This window comes from Battus philenor, unplaced genomic scaffold (assembly GCF_028537555.1).
Source record: "Battus philenor isolate CCGP_79_NKW_IND1 unplaced genomic scaffold, ilBatPhil1.0.hap1 SCAF_24, whole genome shotgun sequence".
Classification (NCBI taxonomy): domain Eukaryota; kingdom Metazoa; phylum Arthropoda; class Insecta; order Lepidoptera; family Papilionidae; genus Battus; species Battus philenor.
Window position 1 is genome coordinate 1,161,457 of NW_027181687.1, and position 13,517 is coordinate 1,174,973.

Below are 13,517 nucleotides of genomic sequence, written 5' to 3' on the forward strand. Positions count from 1 at the left end.
CTAACAATGGTGTTCTCCAAGAAATGAGTTTTCAGAATAGCGTGTGTTTAGAGTGGGAGCCCTAAACTCGCACTAGCTTCAGCTAATTCGAGGCGGATGATGGATTGGGGTGTTACCAAACCAACGCATATCTAGGAACGTGCTATCCTAAATATGTGCTCTTTGCAAGTGCGTAGGGTGACCACCGAACCGATTTTAGAGGGAACGAATCCCAAAAACCCTTGTCTTCCCCCTAAAGGACATGGTATTTTTTACATTGTGAAGATTTCTAATGACACCAGCAACAATCACAATAAGTGAATCTTCCAGGTCAGGTGCTGTTACTGATTTATCAAGAGCCCCCTAGAAGGGTCCTCAGCTTGGCTTTTGGCTATTGGCTGGCTAACATCACTACCACTTTTAAAGGATTTACTCTTATGTTTATTAACAAAGTTAATATGTATTCAATTGTAAAAAAAAAATTGTCTTTTAGATAATGTTAGCGGAGCAGTCGAAGAATCCAGGTGTACCCCGGCGTATTTCGCGCTGGTGGAAGCGTCACTTGAACGAGGTGAAGCCTACCTTCTGGCTGTTCGTGGTTCGTGACAACGGCAACCTTGAGATCTACTCGCTACCCGAGATGAGGTTAAGCTTCCTCGTCAGAGACGTCTGCGCTGGACACAGGGTAAGTGTTCACATTTTTACTCCGTTACGAGTATATACGACATATTCATCATTATCATTTCAGCTATAAGGTGTCCACTGCTGCGCCCACTGGATTTACAATAGGACCAAGCATCATTCCACCAACGTCCTACGTTGGGATTTCCAGGTTTATGGTTTCCACTCTTGAACCATAGAACAGTAGTATAATATATAGCAGTGTTTCCCACCGTGGACATCACACTCCACAAGGGGGCAATTTGATTGTTAAAGAGGGCTGGGATACCCTTTTCAAAAATTATTATATGTTAGGGGGCGTATTTTGAAAAGGCTTAATTAGGACATGGCACAAAAAAGGTCGTGAACACCTGATATATAGTATAACGGAGAATTTAGGTCGGAAAATGTTTTTAAATATCGCCAAATAACCAGACGCCATGACAAATTACATATTTTTGTATTGTGTGTTCAGTTTTCTTGATGTTAACCTATTTGAAGCTTTTTATTTGATTGTTTTGATCAATCTCAGTGCCAATGCCAGTATATTATTTACATAGATAAAAAATAAATTATTAATATTTAAAATTTATACTCTATAGTTTTTTTTATTTTATTTTTTGGTTAATAGTACCTTTGACTACTAAACAAATATATAAAATAACTCATGTACTTCAGATTCTAGCAGATAGTTTAGAATCGGTGCCGATTGCAATAAATCCGACGGAAGAAGACGAGTTCTCTTCTAGCAGCAGAAACGCAGAAGTGGATAGACTGAAGGAGATGCTTATTGTTGGGCTTGGACATAAAGCGACAAGAGTACTTCTTCTGTTGAGGATGGAGGGAGAACCTCTTATGATATATCAGGTACCTTGTTTGTATATTTTTAAACGGTTTTATTTAGTTCGACCCGTACGGAATTTATTTGTTTGGGTCAAAAATTTAAGCACCTTCCCGTTGTCAGATTGATCCGAAATTTGGTACACACATTTAATTTAGATGACAATACAATATAATAAAATCAATAATATTATAAATCTAAGATGGCCGATACAAAATGGCGGATTACATATTTTTCATTAACCCCCTCAATATGGGTATCAAATGAAAGGGCTACACTAGTAAAACACGATGATTATGTCAAAATTTAAAATTCAAGATGAACGCCGTTCCAATATGGCGGACTAGGTACATATTTTTCCACAACCATCACAATATGGATATCAAAAAACTGATTAACTTAAGAGTTTTTTAAATGTATTTATTTATATCACGGTGTACATTTTTGTACTCAGATTGATTTTTCCTATTTAGGTATTTTTAACATTAAGCTGCGTGGGTTTTAAACGCACCCTGATATGAAAAGAGTAGAAATTTTTACCTTGACGAGTCACGTTCGTTTTGCATTTTTGACACTGTGTAAGTCGTTACAAACAAATTGTTCCAGGCCGCAGAAGGCGTACGGGCCGCGTGTTGGTCATCGCTGTCCTAGAAAAATAATTACTTTGTTAAAGAGGCATGTAACCCAATATAGGAATGAAAAGCTAATTAGAATTTACTATTAACAGGCGTACAAGTATCCCCGCGGCAATCTGAAGATGCGGTTCTCCCGCGTGAGCGTCGCGTTCCCGTTCGGATACGAGGGCGGAGCCCCGGCCTGCGCCGAAGACAGCTACGAAGCGGCGCTACTACGCGACGGCGTGCGTCAGCTGCGATACTTCGGTGAACTTATTGTCCACAAGCTAAACATCTATTCACAATGACGTATTGTCCACTATAAAGCAGCGTTAACTAGTGTCATCAACGTACGATTTACAATAAGGTCGTCCCATTCACGATAATTCGTTATCGACAGACGCCTGGCACGTCTGTTGTATCTATTATGACATGCAATTCTTTGAGTCGCACTATTCGCTATGATGCGTCATTTACGATGACTTGCTGTCGACTAAAGCGCCATCTACGACATCCTCTACGATGATGCGTCATTTACGAAGACGTGCTGTAAACTAAAGTGCCAAGTACGATGAAGCGTCATTTACTTTGACATTCTATTGACTAATGCGCCATCTACGATGATGCCTCATTTACGATGACGCGCTGTCGACTAAAGTGCCATCTACGATATGCATCTGCGTTGATGCGTCATTTATGGTGACATACTGTCGACTAAAGCGCCATCTATGACATCTCATCAATGATAATGTATCATTTACGTTGACGTGCTGTCGATTAAAGCGTCATCTACGATATGCATCTGCGTTAATGCGTCATTTACGGTGACATAGTGTCGACTTAAGCGCCATCTACGACATGTCATCAACGATGATGTGTCATTTACGATGACGCGTTGTCGAATAAAGCGCCATCCACGACATGCATCTGCATTGATGCGTCATTTATGGTGACATACTGTCGACTAAAGCGCCATCTATGACATCTCATCAATGATAATGTATCATTTACGTTGACGTGCTGTCGATTAAAGCGTCATCTACGATATGCATCTGCGTTAATGCGTCATTTACGGTGACATAGTGTCGACTAAAGCGCCATCTACGACATGTCATCAACGATGATGTGTCATTTACGATGACGCGTTGTCGATTAAAGCGCCATCTACGACATGCATCTGCGTTGATGCGTCATTTACGGTAACATACTAAGCGCCATCTACGACATGTCATCAACGATGATGTGTCATTTACGATGACGTATTTTCGACTAAAGCGCCATCTACGATTGCAAATAACACATGTCATCTACGATTATGTGTCATTTGCATTCATTTGCCATTGAGAACATTGTACCATATGCCATAAACAATAACACGGTACACTAAATCAATATTCTTATTAGTTATCCAATACTAAGACTATATCCGCTTCTATATACTAAGGCTATATTTGAAAAGTAAATGGGCTTGTATTAAACCAGTGTTAAAACAAAGGTAGTACCAAGCAAATGTTTAAAATAATATTTTAAATCATTAATACAATGTGTAGTTTCAATTATTTTGCAGGCAATGTGGGGGGATACAACGGCGTGTTCATCTGCGGGAACACCCCCTACTTCCTGCTCCTGACGGGTAGGGGGGAGCTGCGTTTGCACCCCCTCTGCGCTTCCGAGGGACCAGTTCCCACCTTCGCACCCTTCAACAACACAAACTGTCCGCACGGATTCCTGTATTTTAATTCTAAGGTTAGTTTTTAATATGATAAGGTATTTTTAATATACATTTGGACAGATGTCCTGTCTTATTTCATTTATATAACCTTATCTGTTCAACCCTATTTGGGTGAAATTTCATAAAATTAATTCTTAGATTATCTCTATGAAAGGATTGTTACTAATTATTTTTAGTCTCTTTATCCTATGATTATATGTCGAAATGAGTCAATACATAGGTAGAAATATCCACAGGATAAGTGGGTAAATGTATGGCTTATTTGTCAAGAAAATGCTTTTTTTATTTTATTTAATATTCTTTATTGTACACGATAAGATACATTTAATAAGTTTTACAATAATATACAAAAAAGTACAATGGGCGGTCTTATCACACAAGGCAATCTCTTACAGACAACCATAGTATGGAAAAGATAAAAGTACTAGTAATGGGTAGTTTACGTGTACAAAAAATACATATGTACAAACAAACGAACATAAACATACATAGACATACATACATACGTATATAACATATATACTTATAATAAATAAGGTTTAATACATATTATAAATATAATACAATAATAAATAAAAACATCTAACTGACTTCGATCAGTATTGGTTCGATTAATTTAATGATTTTAAACCCATTTATAATCATCCTGTATCATGTGATCACTTTGAAACTATCTATACTATACTATTTTGGCAGTACAAAGAATATAGGGATATAAAGTGAACAATAATTAATATTATAGTAATCCGAATTCGAGATCGAAGTCAAATGAGATGTGTAGATGAACCAAGGTCACCGACGTAGTTTGAAGAAATGCTCGTCTGAACCGATGCCTGTTGGGGCCGAAAGGTTCTGAGGTGGCGACCACGAGCCGGTAGACGCGGCGTGGGCAGGCCCCCCACTAGGTGGAACGAGGAAATACTTAAGATCTCAAGAAGTAGAAAGAAGAAGTAAGAAGAAGATGGATGTGGGACCTGTCAACGCTGTGATCTTTGAGGGAGGCATATGCCTTGTATTGATGTCCTTCGGCTGACATGATGGAGCTGATAATATACGGCATCTTTGTGTCTTGTTTGCGCAGGGCTGGTTGCGTATTTGCGCACTGGCCGCCCACCTGTCATACGACGCGCCATGGGCCGTCCGCAAAGTACCGCTGCGTGCCACACCACACGCCGTAACCTTTCACCTGGAGTCGCGCACCTACTGCCTCGTGTCCTCCGTTTCCACGCCCCAGACTTCATACTATCGCTTTAATGGAGAAGACAAGGAGAAGTCCGTCGAGAATAAAGGAGACAGGTATATATTTGATTCCGTTTTCTAATTACCTTCTTACTGTTGGATAGAATCAAACTCTTCGTGGTCCATGTATGTGTTTTTCAGTTTTCAGGCCTTGAAAAATAGTCGTTTGTAAGCAGAGATTTCTAAAATAATATATTATAATATTGAAGACCTGTTATTGTGGAGATGTTTGGTGGAAGCCTGTACAGTGATGGTGTCTATTTCAGGTTCCCTTACCCGATGCAGGAGCGTTTCTCCGTGATGCTGTTCTCGCCGGTGTCGTGGGAGGTCATACCCAACACCAAGGTCGAGCTCGACGAGTGGGAGCACGTCACATGCCTCAAGAACGTTGCGCTCTCCTACGAGGGTACCAGGTTCGATGCAATTGTATTACATTTTTATTTGACAGGTCTTAGTTCATTGGTTTCATTCATTCAATCATTCTCAGTCCATAGATATGTACATTAAAAAAAAATAATATTAAATTTTTGTTAAAAGATAGCATAGCAAACACACACACACACACACACAATATATATATATATATATATATATAGTATATACATATATATAGTACATATATATAGTATATATACTATATATATGTACTATATATATATATATATATACTATATATACTAATAAGGTGAACTTGGGACAATTAGAAACCTCGCATATCTTTTAGCTCAGTCCAAACTATTTTGATGGATGTTTTGTGTTTCAAATGTCATACTGTCTCATAAACATATAAACCAGGCCGATTGTTTGCCAAAAACTCGACAATTGTGTAATGTAGTGTAAAAATTGTAATACACCATAAGAAACATTACGAACAATTTATTTTGTCATTTTATTTTGTTCAATTATGGTGTTTTATGGTAAACCTCAGCTCTGTGTACAAGTAAAGGAGCAAAGTAGCTAAGCATTATAAAAGTTCTATATTTGGTTAAGGTGAAGAAAGATAACGATGCAGAAATAAAGTATCACTAGAACACGCAAAATGCCTTAATTTCTCGTCAACTTCTGATGGAAGAATCAGAGGAGGCACTTCCTTTAAGTTTGAAACCTCGTTTTCCCTGATCATGGAATAACTTAAGACTATCACACTGATTTCATTGATTAATTCATTTTTGTATGATTCGTAATAAGTTTTAGAAGGTTTTTATAGAAAAGAAAACGGAAAAATTCGACAAATTTCTAAATATCAGGGGGACAGGAAAGTAATATCGCTTTCTTAACTTAAATTCACACGACTACATTTTTAATAAGTTTTTATTTCTAATCAACAATATATACACCTTCGTTATCGGCAACCTTTTGTCATCTAGTATACAAAATCAATGCCGGAGCATTAAAAATCAATTGGATTTTCTGTTAAACATGTCGACAGAAACGACATTACTTTCCGATCCCCCTAAAATATCTAATAATCTAATAATCTTTTGAAATTTGACATATTTGAACTCAATCCGTTTGGCAGTTTGAGTGGTGAATATTTATTTCGTGGTTGAAGATTTGCATCGGGAAGGAAAGGAAGGAAAGATTTACATAGTTCAAGGTGATCACTTTACTTAAAGTGATCACCTTGAACTATGTTTTGCGAATTTATTTTTTTATTAATTCGGCAGATTAAGTATGTAGTGACTGTTTGTGTGAATGTTAATATATTTAATTTATTTCTCAGATCTGGTCTCCGAGGATATATAGCAATTGGTACGAACTATAATTACAGTGAAGATATAACTTCAAGAGGAAGAGTGAGTTTCTACTTGTACATTTTTTTAAATATATCAGTCTGTCTGTTCTTAATACCACGTGTGCGTCTTGCCAGATGTGACTTCAGACTTGATTGGTAATATATCTCAGGCGGTGATTAGCTCATCCTCGCAATTCTATTATTTTATGAAAGTTGTCAAGTTGTCTGTTCTTGGGTACCTCATGTGCGTCATACCAGACGCGACTTCATAATTTTATTGTTAATATATTTCAGACGATGACTAGTATATTCATGTAATTTATTTTTTTAAAAGAATATCAGTCCGTTTGTTCTTGAATACCTCGTGTGTGTCTTCCAAACGCGACTTTAGGATTTCATTGTTAATATATTACAGGCAGTGACTAGCACATTTACGCAATTTAGTATTGCATTGAAAGATGTCAAGCTGTCTGTTATGAATATCTCGTGTGCGTCTTGGGGATTATTATATTAAATTTAATTAACAAAGTTATATTTGACTTTGTTGGTAACTGTGACTTGTCCAATGAAATATATAGGGGCCGAGTGAGTGACGTGATAGGAAGATGACAAAAGATTGGTGAATGGTGTGTGGGAAAGAGACGAATTGATGCCGATCAGTGACGAAGTTAACCGATGATGCCCTAACTATTGCCTCACTAATGAGCAATAAGCAAAGCCGTGAGATATTTCTGGACTTTTGTAGGAAGGTCATAGGACTTACGACAAAAGCCAACAAATAAAGTTTATTATTTTAATTTAAATAAAACACACAAAGAAAGAAAAGTAATAATAAACTAATAGAATGAAACAAAATAATATTAATATTAAGTTAGGGCAAATAAATGTAAAAAGATAAGATAAATGAAAATTTAAATGTAGGAACCTGCAGAGAAGGCTATGGAAAGTTAAGAAAATGAATGAGATATATTGCGAAGGGAAAAAAAGAGAAATAAATATAAGATATTAAAAAGAAACAGAGAAACATGGCAATAGTAATTTTCAGTAAATAATTATTGTGTGAATAGTCCCTTTACCATGGTAGTAGAGAAAACCAAAAACGGGGGCCAAAAAAATCATGGTTTATCAAAAATTACAGATAATAATCTATGACATCATCGACGTGGTGCCAGAGCCTGGGCAGCCGTTGACCAAGAACAGGTTCAAGGAGCTGTACGCGAAGGAGCAGAAGGGTCCGGTGACCGCGCTGGCTCAGGTGCTGGGCTACCTCATCTCAGCAGTTGGGCAGAAGGTGAGTGGATTTCAAACGATTTGTGATACCAATCTTACTGACTGCCAGGATCTAGAATTTTGATTTATAATAAGCACCTCATTATCTATAATCGGAGTGTTATAAGGTGTTCATATCATAGGCTGTTCTAGGCTTTACTCCATAGAACACCTTACAGCAACCTAAACCATCTTAGAACAAGCTAGGGCACCTGTGAACACCGGATAACATTATCGAACACCTCCATGGTCTTGGTTACTGTGTGTTGTTCTTCAATGTTTCTAGAAATATATACGGTGTTATAAGATAGTCTAGAATGTTCTTTAGTGGTTTAAGGTGAAGGTATGCTCAGGTAGGAAGGTATACTAGAATATTCTAGAGTAGTGTTTCCCAACGTGGGATCCACGTCTAATATGGGAGCATTTTGATTGCTAAGGGTGGTATATCAAAAATGGACTCAAACCGAGTTTTACCTTTTCGCTTTAATATAAAAATTTGGTTTTATATTATGTTGCTCAGGAAAGCGTATGAATTTTAAGGTTTGGCAAAATGTTGAGAAACAATATTCTAGAGTGTTCTAGACTGCGCCAACTAGTGTCAATATATATGTATATATATACATACACACACACACATCTCTCTCTCTCTCTCTCTCTCTATATATATATATATGCACACATGTTACATATAAATACACATCTCATTACCAATATCTCCAGAACCATAAATAAGGCTTAGAGATTTGAAATATGGTGGAAATATTTCTTTCAATAATCCGTAGCGGTCAGCTTAGTATTTTATGTAATTCCATAACAGAGAAAGGTTTAAAGACATTCATTAAAAATGCTTATTCAATTTGTTACGGATATAAAATTTGTCCAAAAAAGGAATGTATTTTCTGAAATTACACACACACATACACACACCCACAGTGTGGGCGTGGGAAACTGGAGGACAGATAGTTTGAATATAAATGTTTATATACAATTACGCTATTTATAATTGTATTATGTGCACTAAATATATCATTTGTAAGACATTAAAAATATTGAAATTGAAAACAAAAGTAAAATGTATCTCTTTCACACAGATTTACATCTGGCAGCTGAAGGACAACGACTTAGTGGGCGTGGCCTTCATCGACACTCAGATCTACGTGCACCGGCTTCTGGCCATCAAGAACTTGATACTGGTGGCGGATGTGTACAAGTCCGTCTCCTTGCTGCGATACCAGGACAAGCATCGTACCCTGTCGCTGGTCTCCAGGGACCTGAGGAGTGCGCAGGTGACACATATCTCTACTGTAGTATCCAGCAGATCAACTCACCAGGGTTTATGAGGGAACAGCTAAAGACTTCTGATCATTTGAATTTATCCTCTGGAAACTTATTTATGGGCAGTGGTAATCCTGTGTAATTGCATAAAGTGTGAATCATCTAAGATTGTAAACCATGAATCTAACCTGCGACTTAAGAAAGCAATTCTCAGTCCTCTATCACTGTTCAAAATGACCGGACTTGGTTTGTCTTTTCCGCTATGACAATTAAAAAAGTTTTTTGTGGTGTTCTAAATGAAAAAAAAACTCTTTTATAGTGTTCCTAAGTGAAAAAAGACATAACATATGTTTGTCCATCTGTACTAGATATACGAGATGCAGTTCATGGTGGACAATACAACGCTGGGTTTCCTGGTGAGTGAAGCTGATGGGAACCTCGCCGTGTTCATGTACCAGCCCCAGGCGCGCGAGAGCTACGGCGGTTGGTATCTAAGATCCACTTCCTAGCTTTATTTTTGATATTTGATCACATTTTTTATCGGTGATGATAATATGATGATCTAATCATAATAAGAAAAGGTAAATTCTTAATGAGTGTGTGTTATAAATGATATATATATATACTTTTATATTCGTATAAATTTCTCTCGACTATGTAGGTATATGTTTAAAAATAAAAACAATAATACGTTTTTCTGAAAACAGAAACGACATTTAAAGTTATTATTTAAATATACCAACTGCTTTACCCTCCGGTGACAGCAACGGACGCCATCATAACACTATTGTTAACAGCGCCATCTATGATGTGTCAAAGTTAAACAGCTATTGCTTTACCGTCATTAATATATATATATATATATATATATATATATATATATATATATATATATATATATATATATATCTAAATATATGTATGTACAGTGATGTATGTATTGGTATGTACGTAGTCCCTAACTGCACTCTCCTTCATGTCTCACATCTCCATCCAAAGGTTGTCTGGTAAAGATCGCCTCGAGCGATAAGACCGCCTCTTACGTCATATGAAGCGTTTCTTTTTTTTCTATTAATTATCTATGGTGTACAAAACATTGTTAGTAAATAAATAAATATGTTCACCAAGCGTTTCGATTATGGTATATACGGATATATCATCGGGTGATGTGATGATATGATAATGATCACCAGGTCAGCGGCTGATCCGCAAGTGTGACTACCACCTGGGGCAGCAGGTGAACGCCATGTTCCGAATCAGTGCACGCTCAACGCCTGACACCACCCATCGTCGCCACGTCTCCATGTTCAGTGAGTCTATATTCGCTTTTTTAAACCTTTAATATAAAACAGTGTTATTTTAACAATGTAAGTGGTTTATATTTAGTCCAAGGACTTTTCTGCCTTCATTTTATATTTATCAGTATTGTGTGACTTGCAGCAACCCTAGACGGGGGGTTGGGTTACGTGCTGCCGGTGACTGAGAAGATGTACCGGCGGCTTCTGATGCTGCAGAACGTGATGAACAACTATTGCTGTCACGTGGCCGGCCTCAACCCGCGCGCCTTCAGGTCTTACCAACTACCATACAACTACCTACTATTAAATAATATAACCTTATTATAAGCCTATTTAAGAACTATCATGCCAGCTGGCTACAGTTAAAGAATTGTCAAGGAATCTGGTATATTTGAGAATTCTGTCCAATAGTACAGATTAGAGTAAAACTTAATATAAATGTATACAGCGCCATCTAGTTTCGAATTATAGTGTCATTAAGTTCAGTTCCAATATTCTCTCTGAAAATTTTTGCTGGTTTTCCGTCTTTGAATGCCTTTCCAAAGTTATAATGAGAAGAACCAGGGTGACCGATGCTCGTCTTAAGTGGCAGTGGGCGAGAAGCTTCTGAAGGTCCATATTTTTTTATGGCCCCGCTATTGGAGACCTCTCGTTGCATTTACTATTTATTTGGTAACAGTGATTTGTTGGGGCAATAATTTTTTAGTTTGTGCTTTTTATTAATAATCTCTTTTATCGTCTTCCATTCTTTATCATTTATACTTTACATTGTTTTCATTATTATTTATTCCATTTTTTCATCTCTGGAGGTACATTAGGTGGATGGATACAGTTAAGGAGTCGCTAAATGCAGGCAGCGCAAGGTCGTCGTGGCAATCTTTGAGGAAGACATGCCTTGCAGAAGGTTTATGAAAAGAAAAACTAGATGGCGTTTTATTAGCTCACAAATATATTGGCTTTTCAGTTTGTATTTTTAATTGTTCGTTGTTTTAACAGTCTTGTTTACTTTTCCGCTAGTCTAAGCTACCCTTAGTATCTAAGGTTGCTTCTTATTAATATTTATTATGGTTTGGACCATATTTTTACAATACTAAAGGAAGATAGGACGCAGATTGTGGTTGAAGTATCGGTGTTTGTCATGAGTTATACCGTGCCTTGGGAAGACCGCGTGGCGATCCTTGACCGGGAGATACCGCGGTCCCACGTTTAGCGCGGAGGGCGACCACCGGGGAGGGGGGGGGGGGTTTTGTGGGTAGGAATCCCACATACCCCTGTCCTCCCCCCAGAGGCGGGGCATGTTGAATACCGGAAGATTTCTCCTACCGAAACAAAAAAAAATACCGTGCCTTTGCCGGCAGGACGTACAAGAACCCTCGTCGCAACGTGAGCGGTGGACCAGCTAGAGGGATGCTGGACGGTGATCTCATTTCACTCTACACCTGCATGCCCAGCGCCGAGCGACACGATGTGAGTAAAACATAGTATATACCCTCCCCCCCCAGAAGTTAAAAAAAATAGTACCTTTTATAGAAATAGATAAAGTGAACTGCAGAATTGAGTTTCTGGACATCGTGAGCTATACAGAAATTTAGCAGAAATATTATAACAAAGTTTATTTAATAATTACGCTATCAAGGAAGAAAGAACTTTACAGAACATTAATGAAGTTTGTGAAAATTTATCATCTTTATCGCAAGTACTCTATTGCAGAGACAGTCACTTCTGATGACGAGGCGATAATAATTTAAAAATGTATAAAAAATAATACAGTTTATATTAATTTTCAATAAATTAAAATTAATTAATTTTGAATAAAAGTTTTTTTTAAATTTCATATGAATTTTGTATATATATATATAATATATATATATACATATATATATAACCGTAGGTTTCAATGTCTGTTTTTTATTTCTTTTATACGTCATCATAATTATTGTCATCATTTTAGACGTACCACTCCCACTCGTGGACGTAGGACATTTTAGATTTTCAAAAGAAACAGTCGGAGAAAACTTGTATCCATGAAAAATATTTTAGTACAGCAAGTGTAGCAGATTGACACAAGATGGCACTGTTATTAAAATTGACTGGTAATAAATTTGTGGGAATTAAATAATTTTTTCACAGATCGCTAAGAAAATCGGCACCAAAGTGGAGGAGATCATGGCTGACCTCTACGAGATAGACAGACTGACTGCACACTTCTAGCCGCGTTGTATAACGCCTGTATATAAGTATTTTTGTTAAAGAAAGTTTAATATTTACTTGTGTTTCATTTTTATCCTTTCCTCTAATTTACTAGATATTTTCGTCTATCTATCATATAGAATATCTTATATAATAGAGTACCTTAGTAATAAAGGGAGGTTCTTTATCACAAATAAAATAAAAGATAACGGGGTGAAGCTATTACGGAATGCTTGTATTGTTAAAAGTTATAAGGCTATGTATACACCTGTGGGAATAATATCTTGTAAATATCCCACAGTCGCGCGGCCCATGAGTTCTATTGAAGTATATGCGTCCTATTAAACTTCGAACATATTTATTAGTAATTTGGCGCAGCACAGGACCCCGGAAAGCAGAATCAGGCGATAAAGAGATGAAGTGGCTGTTACGAAAGTTATACATTATCTACTGATATGAACAGAGATTGTATTACGTAACGAAATTGCATAAGGTTATCGAGTTCGAATTAATTTGTATCTTTTACTATATTCTTGCCAACCGTCTAAGTTGTCAGAAAATATGATTTCTTACAACCTTTTTTAAGACCTTCAGATTAAAAAATTGAAAACTTAACAAATATGACCAAATATTTAAACCTTATTAATGATAATTGTTTAAAACGATATATGGAATAAATTAAAAC

The 13,517-nt window shown here is 36.9% G+C and overlaps 1 protein-coding gene across 1 annotated transcript in view; it reads left to right on the plus strand.

The window, feature by feature from the left end:
• Cpsf160 (cleavage and polyadenylation specificity factor subunit 1) overlaps positions 1-12,898 on the plus strand; it is a 30,462-nt gene extending 17,564 nt beyond the window's left edge. The window contains exons 16-29 of the mRNA XM_068768044.1: positions 473-664; positions 1,318-1,506; positions 2,208-2,361; positions 3,662-3,840; positions 4,908-5,122; positions 5,332-5,478; positions 6,789-6,861; positions 7,939-8,091; positions 9,161-9,355; positions 9,713-9,827; positions 10,538-10,654; positions 10,785-10,914; positions 12,001-12,109; positions 12,773-12,898. Of these exons, the coding sequence (XP_068624145.1) occupies positions 473-664; positions 1,318-1,506; positions 2,208-2,361; positions 3,662-3,840; positions 4,908-5,122; positions 5,332-5,478; positions 6,789-6,861; positions 7,939-8,091; positions 9,161-9,355; positions 9,713-9,827; positions 10,538-10,654; positions 10,785-10,914; positions 12,001-12,109; positions 12,773-12,853 (2,049 nt within the window). The 3' untranslated portion in view covers positions 12,854-12,898. The remainder of the gene's footprint in view (positions 1-472; positions 665-1,317; positions 1,507-2,207; positions 2,362-3,661; positions 3,841-4,907; positions 5,123-5,331; positions 5,479-6,788; positions 6,862-7,938; positions 8,092-9,160; positions 9,356-9,712; positions 9,828-10,537; positions 10,655-10,784; positions 10,915-12,000; positions 12,110-12,772) is intronic.
• Positions 12,899-13,517: the final 619 nt, after the last annotated feature.